Below are 16,505 nucleotides of genomic sequence, written 5' to 3'. Positions count from 1 at the left end.
ATTCTGCGTGATGAGGGTTGGAAAACACTCCAATCTCCACGGCTCTTCAGAGGATAATTCCTGAAGAAGAAGGAACCATATCTACCACGGCCAGTATAGCATGATCAGAATCATGGTTCCGAGGTCTTGCTTGAGTTTCAACAAAGTTTTTCCCACTAGAGGTATTGGAGGATATGCATACAGAAGACCTGTCCCAAATTGAGGATGAAGGCATCTGACGCTAGTATGTCATCAACCCCGACGCCTGGAACAGAACTGAGGGACCTTGTAGTTGATCTGAGCGGCAAAAAGATCCACTGTGGGGGTACCCCACATTCTAAAATCTTGCAGGTTATGGCCATATTAAGAGACCACTTGTGCAGTTGCATTATCCTGCTCAGTCTGTATTGTTTGTGCCCGCCACATAAGTGGCTCGAAGGAACATGCCACGTTGGCGAGCTCAATGCCACATCCGAACGGCCTCCTGACACAGGTGGCATGATCCGGTGCCCCCTGCTTGTTGGTGTAATATACTGCAACCTGATTGTTTGGATAAGAACAATTTAGTGAGCTAGCCAATCTCTGAAAGCCTTTAGAGAATTCCAGATTGCCTGAAGCTCCAGGAAATTGATCTGAAGATTCATTTCCCGGGAGGACCAAGCTCCTTGAGTGTGAAGCCCATCTACATGAGCTCCCCTATCCCAGGAGAGATGCATCTGTTGTCAGCACTTTTTGTGGCTGAGGAATTTGAAGTGGAAGTCCCAGAGTCAAAATGGATTGAATGGTCCACCACTGAAGAGAGCGTATAAGCTTTGGGGACACATGGATGACATCTTCTAGACTTCCTGTGGCTTGATACCACTGAGAAGCTAGAGTCCATTGAGTCAAACTCATGTGATGACGCGTCATGGGCGTAACGTTCACTGTGGAGACCATGTGGCCCAACAATCTCAACATCTGCAAGGCTGTGACCTGCTGAGAGGCACGAACCTTAGGTGCGAGTGAGACAAGACTGTTTGCTCTCGTCTCCAGAAGGTAGGCTTGAGCCTTCCGTGACTCGAACAGGGCTCCTATAAACCCCACAGGGCGGAGATGGGACTTGTAGTTTAAATGAACCCTAGTAGCTCAAGCACCCGAACAGTCATTCGCATGGACTCCTGAGAACCGTCCAGACAGGTGCTCTTCACCAGCCAATTGTCAAGATATGGGAATACATCGACTTCCAGTCCATGTTGCAATGCTGCAACTACCACTAGACACTTGGTGAAGTCCCTGGGAGCTGACACAATGCCAAAAGGCAACAAGAGGTACTGAAAGTGATGTGTTCCAGCCGAAATCGAAGATACTTTCTTTAAGTCCAGACAGCATAGCTAATTGTTTTTCTAAATCATCGGGAGAAGGGTGCCCAGGGAAACCATCCTGAACTTTTCTCGTACTAGGAATCTGTTAATGGCCTAGGATGGGACTCATCCCCCGTTTTCTTCTGCACAAGGCAGTACCTGGAATAGAATCCCTGCTCTTCTTCCCCTGGTGGAATGGGTTCGACCACATGGACCTTCAGAAGGGTGGACAGTTCCTCTGCAAGTACCTGCCTGCGCTGAGAGCTGAATGAATGAGCTCTAAGTGGTCAATTTGCAGGTTTGAGACGACAATTGAGGGCGTATCAGAGACGGACCACTTGAAGAACCCACTGGTCAGAGGTTATAAGAGGCAACCTTCGGTAAAAAAATTTCAGCCTCCACTTTTACTGTGGCTATGCTCTGTTGGAGCCAGTCAAAAGCTCGTCCCTTGCTTTGCCTGAGGAGCAATAGGGGCCCTAAGTGCACGCTGTTGATGTGAACGAGTGCGCTGGTGCTGAGCCTGAGTAGGCTGGTAAGCCGAAGGGTTGTACCTACAACTAGGTCAGTAATAGGAACACCTCCTTGGATTGCCAAAAATCCACCTAGTTGAGGAGGTTGATGCAGAAGGTGCCTGGCAGGAGAGATAAGAGATAGTATTAAATGTGTTTTTTGATTTGGTAAGTGACCTCTTCAACTTTCTCTCCAAAAGGGTTATCCTCCCAGGCATGGGGCACCCTCCAACCTCTGCTGAACAGAATGTTCCAAGTCACAGACACGAGAGTCTGCGCATTGATATACTTTGAGCAGAGATCTTGGATGCCACATCAAAAGTGTCATAGGTGCCCCTGGCCAAGAACTTTCAACTCACTTTCTGCTGCTTGATCAACTTGCAAGCTCTGGAGGGAGCTTGTGAACCAGGTCTGACAGCTGGTGCACCGAATTTCGCAAGTAGATGCTCGTGAAGAACTGGTAAGGTTGTATAAGGGAAATGAGCATTGAAGCCAGGTACATCTTTTTCTCCAAAGAATCCAAGGTTCTAGCTTCTCTACCTGGGGGCACCAAGGCATAATCCCTGGAACTCCAGGTTCTTTTGAGAGCAGACGCCACTACCATGGAATTGTGAGGCAACTGAGGGCTATCAAAACCAGACACACTGTGGAGAAGACACTGGGTGTCAATCTTCTTGGGCATGACAGGGACCAACAGAGAAAAACTCCCAGTTTCTGACAAGGACTTCCTAGAGTATCTCGTTGAGAGGTGCAGTCACAGTCTCCTTAGGAGGAGATGTGTAGTCCAGGACCTTGAACATCTTGGCCCTTGCCTCATCCTCCACTTCCAAAGGAAATGGAATGGCATCAATTATTTCCTTTACAACAGATGGAAACAAAAGGCTCTCCAGAGGACAATGTCTCCTTTCAGGTGGAGGGGAGGGTTCAGAGAAAATTCCATAGGACTCGTCCGAGGAAAAGTACCTGGTACCCTCCTCTGAATCCCATGAGTGCTCCTCTTCGGTGTCAAACAATATCTCCTGATGGGAATGTCAAGACCAAACCTGCCTTGGTGCCAAGGAACCATGTACTCGAGAATGGCGTTGAGAAGCTGATTCCCATCTGAACTCCAGCGAAGCTTCCTCCACCAATGTTAAGGAAGTGCCAGATTGGGAGGCAGTCGACACTGGGGTCGCATGCTGCATCGGAGGCTGCACTGCAGGTTGAGGGCCAAGCGGGACTGCAATGGTAGGCAGGGTAGGCGCAAACACCCCTGATGCCGATGAACACTGTTGCATAAGGCCATCCAGCAGCTCAGGGAGCAAGGCCTGGAAACGCTCATCAAGGGCCAACACCGAGAAAAGCTGGGGTGCTGGATGAGGTACAGGTTGCATAAATACATATTGGAACAGACCAAAGGCCCATCAAGCCCAGCATCATGTTTCCAACAGTGATCAATCCCGGTCACAAATTCTTGGCAAGATCCCAAAAAAGTACAAAACATCTTACGCTGCTTATCCTAGGGTGTATCCTAACCGGACTATTTGAAGAACCCACCAGTCAGAAGTTATGAGAGGCCACCTTTGGTGAAAAAACATCAACCTCCCCCCTACCGTCAAGTCGTCCAGTACGGACACTTTTACAGAGGCTATGCTGAACTGGAGACAGTCAAAAGCCCGTCCCTTGCTTTTGCTGGGGAGCAGAATGGGCCTTAGATGCACACCGTTGACGAGAACGAGCGCACTGGGGCTGAGCCTGGGCAGGCTGCTGAGAAGCAGGAGTGTACCTACGCCTAGAGTAGGAATAGGGAGCACTTCTCTTCATGCCAAAAAACCTCCTAGATGAGGAGGCTGTAGCAGAAGCCTCCCGGTGGGAGAGAGAATCCATAGCATCATTATGCTTCTTAATCTGATTAAAGAGATCCTCTACTTTTTCTCCAAAAAGATTGTCCCTCCGGCAAGGAACGTCCGCCATCCGCTGCTGGACTGAATGATCCAGGTCAGAGACACGCAGCCATGAGAGTCTGTGCATCACTATACCTTGAGCAGCGATCCTGGATGTCACGTCAAAAGTACCCCTAGCCAGGAACTTGCGATACACCTTCTGCTGCCTAACCACCTGGCGAAAAGGCTCGGCCAGCTCCGAAGGGAGTGCATCAACCAAGCTGGACAGTTGACATATCGAGTCCCGCAAGTGTACACTTGTGAAGAGCTGGTATGACTGGACCTTGGCAGCGAGCATAGTGGCCTGATACGTCTTTCTCCCAAAACAAGTCAAGAGTCCTAACTTCTCTGCCTGGGGGCGCCAAAGCATAGTCTCTATCAGCCGAAGCTGATTGTCGCAGTAAGCCTTCCAGAAATTCTGTAAACAAGGCCCGGATACGCTCGTTGAGAGCCACCATCGGAGAAGGCTGCAGAGCCGGTGGAACAGGCAGTGTCAGAATCTGTGGAGGCTCGGGAGCAGGTACTGGGCTGCCAAGAGACCGACGAATCGGCACCTCCTGTACCAAGGGGGAGCGGTCCTCTCGGCGCCGACGCTTCTCGGGTGCCGACTCTCTTAACGCTCCAGAGCTCCCGGTACCGTATGTTGAAGGAGAACGATGACGATGCTTCTTAGTCTTCGCTCGATGCCCGTCATCGAGACTCCTCGGTACCGAGGACATGGAATCCTCACGTCTCCTCGGGGCCGTGTCCGGGGGTGGGGGGGTGGGGGCGGCTGCATAACAGGAGGCCTCGAGACAGGTGGAGACCCAATTGTCGCCTCACTGCTCCCAGTACGAGTTGGTCTCTCAGCAGCCATTACCTCTCTCCTCAATGTCGATGATGCCTACCTTGGTACCGATGTCAACGTCGAAGGACCGGACTGAGCCCCCAAAAAGCTTCTCTCGTTGGGCCTCTCGAGACTCTTGGGTCCGTTTCTTCATACGAAGACACAGACTACAAGCGGCTGGGCTATAGTCGGGCCCAAGGCACTAGATACACCAAGCGTGGGTATCTGTAACACTAGGGGGCGCTGTGCTTATGACAACACAAAAGCCACAAGACACAATATGCGGTATATCGCTTTTATTGGTGATACATATGTGAACACATACACCAAGATACTTACAGCACCCGCAATTCAGTCAGCATCTGGGAAGACCACCAGGGAAGCACTGGCTTTCCTCAGAGATTGCAGGGAAATACCCTTCACTGAACAAGGCGTCCCTATGTTCAGGCAAGCTTCTAAAGACAGTCCCGTGCTCCCCCCTCTTTTATAGTGTGAAACAAAGGTGCCTTTCCCAGACTTGCACAAGCTGGCATCCCTTAAACAACCAGCCTGTTTCCCATAACAGAGAATAACTCCCCCAGACTTGCACAGGTTGAAGGTGCCTTTCCCAGATGTGCTGGCATTCCTTAAACAATCACCATAACAGAGAATAACTCCCCCAGACCTGCACAGGTTGAAGGTGCCTTTCCCAGAGGTGCTGGCATCCCTTAAACAACTAGCTTGTTTCCCATAACAGAGAATATCAACACATAATTATAGTCAAAACATTCCACTCATTCCATCCCCAGCTGACCTTCAATCCCATGTATTACAGTATCTGTACCCGAGATGTTCCGGTTGCACCGAGTACAACATTTGAAGCCGCTGGGTGTCTTCAATGACATGGAAGAAAAAACAGCTTAGGCGAAATCAAATGACACGATTGTGCCAAAAGCACAAAAAAGGGAAAAGGCCGGCCACATCAAAAAAAAAGGAAACTTTAAAAGTGGACGAAAAGATAAAAAAAAAACTACAGGAAAACTACTCTTTTTTTTTTTTTTTAAATCTTTAAGAAAAAGAAAATAAAAGCGAAAATCAGTCGTGAAGAGAAGTCTTCTTCCTGGGCCTGAAAGGGCGCAACGAAAACACTGCCGCACCTAACCGCGGAGAAAAAAAAAGAACTAAAAGAGGCACGCTCGCGCAGCGGGCGGGAAGTCGTTCGCGCTGCCCTTGCGACGGAACTTTCCCTAAAGACTGATTTCTATTTTGCTTGCAAAATTTGTTTGCCGATTCCTGGGCCGCCGCAGACGACGACCCACATGTGAGAACAAGCAGCCTGCTTGTCCTCAGAGAAAAATACATCTTTCTTGTCCAAAGTCAGTAAAACAGACCTTTTGTATAACACTCCCACTTCTGAATTTTCTTTAACACTACTGTGAATAAACTTCCTGAGCCCCTACGTCTTGCCCCATCCTTGGCCACCTTTAAATCTAGACTGAAAACCCACCTCTTTAACATTGCTTTTGACTCGTAACCACTTGTAACCACTCGCCTCCACCTACCGTCCTCTCTTCCTTCCCGTTCACATTAATTGATTTGATTTGCTTACTTTATTTATTTTTTGTCTATTAGATTGTAAGCTCTTTGAGCAGGGACTGTCTTTCTTCTATGTTTGTGCAGCGCTGCGTATGCCTTGTAGCGCTATAGAAATGCTAAATAGTAGTAGTAAAACCACTTTTTCTTAGGTGCTAGATTGCATTAAATCTCTTTCAGGATTACTCTGTTCAGTGTATCAAAAAAACCCCAAAACACTAGTAACCTACCAGATAAAAGCGGCTGTCCTGACATTCCCATAGATGTCATTCCCAGGTTATTCAATGCAGTAGTCCATGAGTTTGGATCTGATACAGACAATGTCAATGGAGTAGAATCCATACCCAGATTGCCAATGCTTTCTGTAGAAAAGGACATTTAAAAAATAAATAAAAAAGGATGATTGGCAGCCTTGAACATACCAAGTGATTTCTTCTTCTGCACACAGATTCCAAACTAAACAAGACCAAACTAAGATGCAAAAAGTAGTCCAACAGAGAGAAGAGTGTTGCCCAGTCTTCTGCACCAAGTGTCATATGAATAATTATTTCTCAGAGTGTCATATAATTATCCCCTGGTTTCCGTTCAGCCTGTTTAATTCATGCGTGCAAATCCAGTCGTATTCTGGATTTGCAAGAGCAGCTTAGTTAACAACCCAATTAGCAATGATAATTGCCAATTGACACTAGTTGGCATTAACTAGAATTTGTGCACATAACTGTCTTAAGAGTATTCTGTAAAGTGATGCGTGTAAATTCTAATGCACATAGTTGAAAGTGGGTGTGGCTATGGGCAGGTTATGGGTTATTTCTAAAATCTAAGCATGTTGTAGAATGCACCCGATCTACACCTAATTTAATCGCAGGCATTTACACCAAGTATTACTTGGCGTAAATGCCTGTGACTAAATTTAGTTGTGTGGACAGCTACTTGGCGTATTCCATAAACCATGGTGAAATTTAGGTGTATTCTATAAAGCATGCCTAAATCTAGGAGCGAATGCTACATACCTGTAGAAGGTATTCTCCGAGGACAGCAGGCTGATTGTTCTCACTGATGGGTGACGTCCACGGCAGCCCCTCCAATCGGAAACTTCACTAGCAAAGGCCTTTGCTAGTCCTCGCGCGCCCATGTGCACCGCGCATGCGCGGCCGTCTTCCCGCCCGAACCGGCTCGTGTTCGTCAGTCCCGTATGTAGCAAGACAAAGACAAGGGAAGACACAACTCCAAAGGGGAGGCGGGCGGGTTTGTGAGAACAATCAGCCTGCTGTCCTCGGAGAATACCTTCTACAGGTATGTAGCATTCGCTTTCTCCGAGGACAAGCAGGCTGCTTGTTCTCACTGATGGGGTATCACTAGCCCCCAGGCTCACTCAAAACAACAACCATGGTCAATTGGGCCTCGCAACGGCGAGGACATAACTGAGATTGACCTAAAAAAATTTACCAACTAACTGAGAGTGCAGCCTGGAACAGAACAAACAGGGCCCTCGGGGGTGGAGTTGGATCCTAAAGCCCAAACAGGTTCTGAAGAACTGACTGCCCGAACCGACTGTCGCGTCGGGTATCCTGCTGCAGGCAGTAATGAGATGTGAATGTGTGGACAGATGACCACGTCGCAGCTTTGCAAATTTCTTCAATAGAGGCTGACTTCAAGTGGGCTACCGACGCTGCCATGGCTCTAACATTATGAGCCGTGACATGACCCTCAAGAGCCAGCCCAGCCTGGGCGTAAGTGAAGGAAATGCAATCTGCTAGCCAATTGGATATGGTGCGTTTCCCCACAGCCACTCCCCTCCTATTGGGATCAAAAGAAACAAACAATTGGGCGGACTGTCTGTTGGGCTGTGTCCGCTCCAGATAGAAGGCCAATGCTCTCTTGCAGTCCAATGTGTGCAGCTGACGTTCAGCAGGGCAGGAATGAGGACGGGGAAAGAATGTTGGCAAGACAATTGACTGGTTCAGATGGAACTCCGACACAACCTTCGGCAAGAACTTAGGGTGAGTGCGGAGGACTACTCTGTTATGATGAAATTTGGTGTAAGGGGCCTGGGCTACCAGGGCCTGAAGCTCACTGACTCTACGAGCTGAAGTAACTGCCACCAAGAAAATGACCTTCCAGGTCAAGTACTTCAGATGGCAGGAATTCAGTGGCTCAAAAGGAGGTTTCATCAGCTGGGTGAGAACGACATTGAGATCCCATGACACTGTAGGAGGCTTGACAGGGGGCTTTGACAAAAGCAAACCTCTCATGAAGCGAACAACTAAAGGCTGTCCTGAGATCGGCTTACCTTCCACACGGTAATGGTATGCACTGATTGCACTAAGGTGAACCCTTACAGAGTTGGTCTTGAGACCAGACTCAGACAAGTGCAGAAGGTATTCAAGCAGGGTCTGTGTAGGACAAGAGCGAGGATCTAGGGCCTTGCTGTCACACCAGACGGCAAACCTCCTCCACAGAAAGAAGTAACTCTTCTTGGTGGAATCTTTCCTGGAAGCAAGCAAGATGCGGGAGACACCCTCTGACAGACCCAAAGAGGCAAAGTCTACGCTCTCAACATCCAGGCCGTGAGAGCCAGGGACCGGAGGTTGGGATGCAGAAGCGCCCCTTCGACCTGCGTGATGAGGGTCGGAAAACACTCCAATCTCCACGGTTCTTCGGAGGACAACTCCAGAAGAAGAGGGAACCAGATCTGACGCGGCCAAAAAGGAGCAATCAGAATCATGGTGCCTCGTTCTTGCTTGAGTTTCAACGAAGTCTTCCCCACCAGAGGTATGGGAGGATAAGCATACAGCAGACCCTCCCCCCAGTCCAGGAGGAAGGCATCCGATGCCAGTCTGCCGTGGGCCTGAAGCCTGGAACAGAACTGAGGGACTTTGTGGTTGGCTCGAGATGCGAAGAGATCTACCAAGGGGGTGCCCCACACCTGGAAGATCTGTCTCACTACACGGGAATTGAGCGACCACTCGTGAGGTTGCATAATCCTGCTCAACCTGTCGGCCAGACTGTTGTTTACGCCTGCCAGATATGTGGCTTGGAGCACCATGCCGTGACGGCGAGCCCAAAGCCACATGCTGACGGCTTCCTGACACAGGGGGCGAGATCCGGTGCCCCCCTGCTTGTTGACGTAGTACATGGCAACCTGGTTGTCTGTCTGAATTTGGATAATTTGGTGGGACAGCCGATCTCTGAAAGCCTTCAGAGCGTTCCAGATCGCTCGTAACTCCAGAAGATTGATCTGCAGATCGCGTTCCTGGAGGGACCAGCTTCCTTGGGTGTGAAGCCCCTCGACATGAGCTCCCCACCCCAGGAGAGACGCATCCGTGGTCAGCACTTTTTGTGGCTGAGGAATTTGAAAGGGACGTCCCAGAGTCAGATTGGACCAAATCGTCCACCAATACAGGGATTCGAGAAAACTCGTGGACAGGTGGATTACGTCTTCTAGATCCCCAGCAGCCTGAAACCACTGGGAAGCTAGGGTCCATTGAGCAGATCTCATGTGAAGGCGGGCCATGGGAGTCACATGAACTGTGGAGGCCATGTGGCCTAGCAATCTCAACATCTGCCGAGCTGTGATCTGCTGGGACGCTCGCACCTGCGAGACGAGGGACAACAAGTTGTTGGCTCTCGTCTCTGGGAGATAGGCGCGAGCCGTCCGAGAATCCAGCAGAGCTCCTATGAATTCGAGTCTCTGCACTGGGAGAAGATGGGACTTTGGATAATTTATCACAAACCCCAGTAGCTCCAGGAGGCGAATAGTCATCTGCATGGACTGCAGGGCTCCTGCCTCGGATGTGTTCTTCACCAGCCAATCGTCGAGATATGGGAACACGTGCACCCCCAGCCTGCGAAGTGCCGCTGCTACTACAGCCAAGCACTTTGTGAACACCCTGGGCGCAGAGGCGAGCCCAAAGGGTAGCACACAGTACTGGAAGTGACGTGTGCCCAGCTGAAATCGCAGATACTGTCTATGAGCTGGTAGTATCGGGATGTGTGTGTAGGCATCCTTCAAGTCCAGACAGCATAGCCAATTGTTTTCCTGAATCATGGGAAGAAGGGTGCCCAGGGAAAGCATCCTGAACTTTTCTTTGACCAGATATTTGTTCAGGGCCCTTAGGTCTAGGATGGGACGCATCCCCCCTGTTTTCTTTTCCACAAGGAAGTACCTGGAATAGAATCCCAGCCCTTCTTGCCCGGATGGCACGGGCTCGACCGCATTGGCGCTGAGAAGGGCGGAGAGTTCCTCTGCAAGTACCTGCTTGTGCTGGAAGCTGTAAGACTGAGCTCCCGGTGGACAATTTGGAGGTTTTGAGGCCAAATTGAGGGTGTATCCTTGCCGGACTATTTGGAGAACCCACTGATCGGAGGTTACGAGAGGCCACCTTTGGTGAAAAGCTTTCAACCTCCCTCCGACTGGCAGGTCGCCCGGCACTGACACTTGGATGTCGGCTATGCTCTGCTGGAGCCAGTCAAAAGCTCGCCCCTTGCTTTTGCTGGGGAGCCGAGGGGCCTTGCTGAGGCGCACGCTGCTGACGAGAGCGAGCGCGCTGGGGCTTAGCCTGGGCCGCAGGCTGTCGAGAAGGAGGATTGTACCTACGCTTGCCAGAAGAGTAGGGAACAGTCTTCCTTCCCCCAAAAAATCTTCTACCTGTAGAGGTAGAGGCTGAAGGCTGCCGGCAGGAGAACTTGTCGAATGCGGTGTCCCGCTGGTGGAGCTGCTCTACCACCTGTTCGACCTGCTCTCCAAAAATATTATCCGCACGGCAAGGCGAGTCCGCAATCCGCTGCTGGATTCTGTTCTCCAGGTCGGAGGCACGCAGCCATGAGAGCCTGCGCATCACCACACCTTGAGCAGCGGCCCTGGACGCAACATCAAAGGTGTCATACACCCCTCTGGCCAGGAATTTTCTGCACGCCTTCAGCTGCCTGACCACCTCCTGAAAAGGCTTGGCTTGCTCAGGGGGGAGCGCATCAACCAAGCCCGCCAACTGCCGCACATTGTTCTGCATGTGTATGCTCGTGTAGAGCTGGTAGGACTGAATTTTGGCCACGAGCATAGAGGAATGGTAGGCCTTCCTCCCAAAGGAGTCTAAGGTTCTAGAGTCTTTGCCCGGGGGCGCCGAAGAATGCTCTCTAGAACTCTTAGCCTTCTTTAGGGCCAGATCCACAACTCCAGAGTCATGAGGCAACTGAGTGCGCATCAGCTCTGGGTCCCCATGGATCCGGTACTGGGACTCGATCTTCTTGGGAATGTGGGGATTAGTTAGAGGCTTGGTCCAGTTCGCCAGCAATGTCTTTTTTAGGACATGGTGCATGGGTACAGTGGACGCTTCCTTAGGTGGAGAAGGATAGTCCAGGAGCTCAAACATTTCAGCCCTGGGCTCGTCCTCCACAACCACCGGGAAGGGGATGGCCGTAGACATCTCCCGGACAAAGGAAGCAAAAGACAGATTCTCGGGAGGAGAAAGCTGTCTCTCAGGAGAGGGAGTGGGATCGGAAGGAAGACCTTCAGACTCCTCGTCAGAGAAATATCTGGTGTCTTCTTCCTCTTCCCACGAGGCCTCACCCTCGGTGTCAGACACAAGTTCACGGACCTGTGTCTGCAACCTCGCCCGACTCAACTCTGTGGAGCCACGTCCACGATGGGGGCGTCGAGAGGTAGACTCCCTCGCCCGCATCAGCGAAGCTCCCTCCGCCGACGTAGTCGGGGAGCCTTCCTGGGAGGCGACGGCAGCCGGTACCGCACGTGGCACCGACGCCGGAGACCTCACCTTGGGCGATGGGCCAGCCGGCGCCACGCTCGACAGTACCGGTGGCGCAAGCACCGCCGGTACCGGAGGGTTAGGGCGCAACAGCTCTCCCAGAATCTCTGGGAGAACGGCCCGGAGGCTCTCGTTCAGAGCGGCTGCAGAGAAAGGCATGGAGGTCGATGCAGGCGTCGACGTCAGAACCTGTTCCGGGCGTGGAGGCTGTTCCGGGCTGTCCAGAGTGGAGCGCATCGACACCTCCTGAACAGAGGGTGAGCGGTCCTCTCGGTGCCGATGCCTGCTGGGTGCCGACTCCCTCGGCGACCCAGAGCTCTCGGTGCCGACACAGGAAGGAGACCGATGACGATGCTTCTTCGACTTCTTGGAACGAAGCATGTCACCGGAGCTTCCTGGCACCGACCAGGAGGACGTAGAATCCAGCCGTCGCTTCCTCGGGGCCGAGGCCGAAGGAGGTCGGTCTCGGGGGGGCTGTACCGCAGGAGCCCTCAGGGTAGGGGGAGACCCACCCGAAGGCTCACCGCCACCAGCAGGGGAATGGACAGCCCTCACCTGCACTCCAGACGAAGCACCACCGTCCGACGACATCAGCCGACGAGGTCCCGGTACCACCGACGTCGATGCAGCTGTCCGATGTCTCAGCGCCGATGCAGAGGGCCGATGTCTCGATGCACTGGTGGCCGAGGATGAAGTTCTGGACGCTGAAGACGTCGATGCACTCGATACCCCCGGTGCCGATGCCGACGAAGAGCCCGAGAACAAAACGTTCCACCGGGCCAATCTCGCTACCTGAGTCCGCTTTTGCAAAAGGGAACACAGACTACAGGCCTGCAGGCGGTGCCCAGCCCCCAAGCACTGAAGACACGACGCGTGCCTGTCAGTGAGCGAGATGACCCGGACGCACTGGGTGCACTTATTGAAGCCGCTGGGAGACTTCGATGTCATGGGCGGAAAAATCACGCCGGCGAGATCAAAAGTCGAAATGGCGGAAAAGGCACCCGAAAAACAAGGGGAAGAAAACTTCGACCCGAGGCCTAAAAGCGGCCTACCCCGACGACGAAAGAAAACTTACCGGGGTGAAAAAGCTGAAAATAGCGGGGGGAAAAAAGACCAAAGAGTCTTTTTCCACACAGAATGTTTTTTTTTTTTTTTAAAATAACACGACGAACGCGCGAGGTCGACTTTGCGGGGCCCGACACGGCGAAAACACGACCGTACCGAGCACGGACAAAAGAAGACTGACGAACACGAGCCGGTTCGGGCGGGAAGATGGCCGCGCATGCGCGGTGCGCATGGGCGCGCGAGGACTAGCAAAGGCCTTTGCTAGTGAAGTTTCCGATTGGAGGGGCTGCCGTGGACGTCACCCATCAGTGAGAACAAGCAGCCTGCTTGTCCTCGGAGAATGTACGTTATAGAGTATGCCTAGGCGTATTTTTTTTCCATGCAGATTTTTTTAGGCGTGATATATACAATTTAGCCCTATATATGTGCACTCAGCAAATAGCTCTAACAGAACGAGTCCAATCTCTTGAAGTTTGGATAGCATACTTGGAAGAGTTGAAGCAGACAAGATAGACAGATGAAATCTATAGGGACAAAGAAGTCCTACCTCCGGTCTAGCAACTTCTGTGCTGCCTTGGAGAGGTCACCTAAAAAGAAAGCATCACCTTGGTGAAGCAGTAAGCAACCCTATGGTCAGGGGATGCAATATCCTCTTGCATCATGGATGTGTCTCCAGGAACTTCTACCCAGTAGAGAAGGGCTAGGAAAGTCATTTTAGTTGGAAATTTGATTATTAGGCGCAAATATAGCTGTGTGTCTACCTGGTGTGAAGATGGTGGACCTCTAAGCTGAGCAGAGTCTTCCAATTGCATTGCTGCCAGTGGGAGGTTGTGCTCAATATTGTGGTTTCAATCACTAAGGACAGGCAGAGGTTCCCTGGAGTCTTGCCTGTTCCTCACTATTGAAAATGTGATAGTGAAATGGCACCCCCCCCCCCCCCCCCCCACTGTTAGGTCTGTACGTACATGAGAACAAAAAAGTTGTCATACTGGGTCAGACCAGTGGTCCATCTAGCCCAGTATCCTGTTTTCCAAACAGTGGCCAAGCCAGGTCACAAGTACCTGGCAGAAACCCAAATTGTGGCAACACTCCATACTACAAACCCCAGGGCAAGCAGTTGCTTCCCATGTGTCTGTCTCAATAACAGACTATGGACTTTTCCTCCAGGAATTTGTCCAAACCTTTCTGAAAACCCAGATACACTAACCGCTGTTACCACATCCTCCAGCAATGAGTTCCAGAGCTTAACTATTTGTTGAGTAAAAAAAAAATATTTCCTCCTATTTGTTTTAAAGGTATTTCCATGTGGAAGGCTCCTGCTCAGCTTCAGAGAGGGAACGATGATTTACTCCTGCAAGAATTCTGTGCGACTGAAGAGAACAGAATTTATGCAAAATTCCGCAGCTGTGCAGAATTCCACATTTTTGCACAGAATCTGTGCTCAGAGTTGGTTGGCTGGCCTCCCCAGCCCACGGTAAAAGCTTGCTGACTCTCCTGCTCCCTCGAGCCTTGGTCCCACTGCTGTTGCCCCCGCCCCCACCCCCCAGTACCTTGCTAGGCCCTCCCCAGGCCTACCTAAGGTACACCCTGGTGGACTAGAGGCCTCGTCAGGGGCAGGAAAGAACCCTATTTATTTTTGCCTGCTACCACTCTCTAGGCCGGTGCCCCTGCTTTTTTAAAATGGCCGCAGAGACTTCAAGTGGTCATCTCATGTGTCACGTCTGTGGCCGTGACCACCCTCAGACTTACCTTATTTCTGGGGGTCAGCATCTGTGCTGGCTTCTGTCTGTTTCTGTGTTAGTTTTGTCTCTGTCTCTGTGTGCTGATTACTTCACTAGACCTCACCTGTGTGGGCTATGCCTCTCTGGGGAGCCAGCATCTAAGATGGCTTCCGCCTGTTCTGTTCCAGCTTCCAAGATGGCTCCTGCCTGTCCTTCCTATGTGTTCCAAGCCTCTCATTGGTATGAGTGTGTTCCCTGCTCCTGTCCTGCAGTAGGTGACATCAGTGAGAGCCTTCATAAGGAAGTGCTGTGCTTGCATTCAGGGCCTTTTGCATGTGTTATGACTAAAGGTCGTCAGGTTAGTGAGTGTACTGTTGCGCTGCCACATAGCCTGTCTCCGGGGCTCTTGCCCATCTGCTTTTGTGTCTGTGGACTGCTAGTCCTGCTGTGTGGGCTCTCGCCCTTCTGCTTGTGTGCCTGTGGACTGCTAGTCCTTCTGGTGCTCCACTCTGTGTTTGGAGCCACTGAATCTTCAGCCTTTGTGGGTTCCCTGTCTGTGTTGGGAGCTGCTGAAGCTTCAGCCTGTGTTTGTTCCCTGTCAGTGGTTGTTAGCTCCTGAGCTTCAGTCATTGCCCTGACCTCTGCTAGTGCCTGGTTTATTCTCTGCTTGCTGCCTGTCTCTGACTACAGCCTGAACCCAGATATTCTCTGCTTGCTGCCTGTCTCTGACTACAGCCTGAACCCAGATATTCTCTGCTTGCTGCCTGTCTCTGACTACAGCCTGAACCCAGATATTCTCTGCTTGCTGCCTGTCTCTGACTACAGCCTGAACCCGGATATTCTCTGCTTGCTGCCTGTCTCTGACTACAGCCTGAACCCGGATATTCTCTGCTTGCTGCCTGTCTCTGACTACTGTCTGAACCCTGATACTCTCTGTGTGCTTTTGCCAAGCTTGTCTGCATATCTTGAACCCCGCTTCAGCCATGCTTGTATGTATTTCTTAGCCCCTGCTCCTGTCAAGTCTTTGTGCACATCCTGTCTGCTCTGTCTTGTGTTTCTTGCTTAGTGGCTGCGTAGCAGCTTTCAGTCCTAGTCTAGTATCTATCCTAGCTTCCCTCGTGTATCCCAGACCCAGGGTGGGTCCTCTGGATCTTCAGTTCCTACTTTGTCCTGCAAGTCCTGCCGCCACCCGCACTTGGGAGCTCAACTCCTGAGGAACGGTGGTCAAGCGCAGGTGAAGCTGTTCCTGTTCTGCCTGTTCTAGTTGCCTGCCTCAGTTACTACTCCAGTCCAGAGTTCCAGTCCTGCTCTTCCTTGTAGCCAGTTCCAGGGTGGTCTTGCCGGCCTCTGCCGCTCCTCGGCAGTGGCCCAAGGGCTCACGAATTCCGGTTCTGCCTCGAGAACCCGACATCATGAGACTGCTGCAGGAAGTTTCGGCTGCCATTTGGAAAAAGCAGCAACACTGGCCCAGAGCATGAGCAGCGGGCAGGAAAGAGTGGGGTCCTTTCAATGCATAAGTACATAAGTACATAAGTAATGCCATACTGGGAAAAGACCAAGGGTCCATCGAGCCCAGCATCCTGTCCACGACAGCGGCCAATCCAGGCCAAGGGCACCCGGCAAGCTTCCCAAACGTACAAACATTCTATACATGTTATTCCTGGAATTTTGGAGTTTTCCAAGTCCGTTTAGTAGCGGTTTATGGACTTGTCCTTTAGGAAACCGTCCAACCCCTTTTTAAACTCTGCTAAGCTAACCGCCTTCACCACTTTCTCCGGCAACGAATTCCAGAGTTTAATTACACGTTGG

General features: G+C 51.3%; 1 protein-coding gene across 3 annotated transcripts in view; it reads right to left on the bottom strand.

The window, feature by feature from the left end:
- The window catches only part of ENOX2 (ecto-NOX disulfide-thiol exchanger 2), a 363,942-nt gene that overhangs the window by 307,524 nt on the left and 39,913 nt on the right, over positions 1 to 16,505 (bottom strand). For all 3 annotated transcript variants that reach the window (XM_030209544.1, XM_030209543.1, XM_030209545.1), the window contains exon 3: positions 6,379 to 6,510. In XM_030209544.1, the coding sequence (XP_030065404.1) occupies positions 6,379 to 6,510 (132 nt within the window). The remainder of the gene's footprint in view (positions 1 to 6,378; positions 6,511 to 16,505) is intronic.

This window comes from Microcaecilia unicolor, chromosome 7 (genome assembly GCF_901765095.1).
Source record: "Microcaecilia unicolor chromosome 7, aMicUni1.1, whole genome shotgun sequence".
NCBI lineage: Eukaryota > Metazoa > Chordata > Amphibia > Gymnophiona > Siphonopidae > Microcaecilia > Microcaecilia unicolor.
This window is presented reverse-complemented; position numbering and strand designations above follow the sequence as displayed.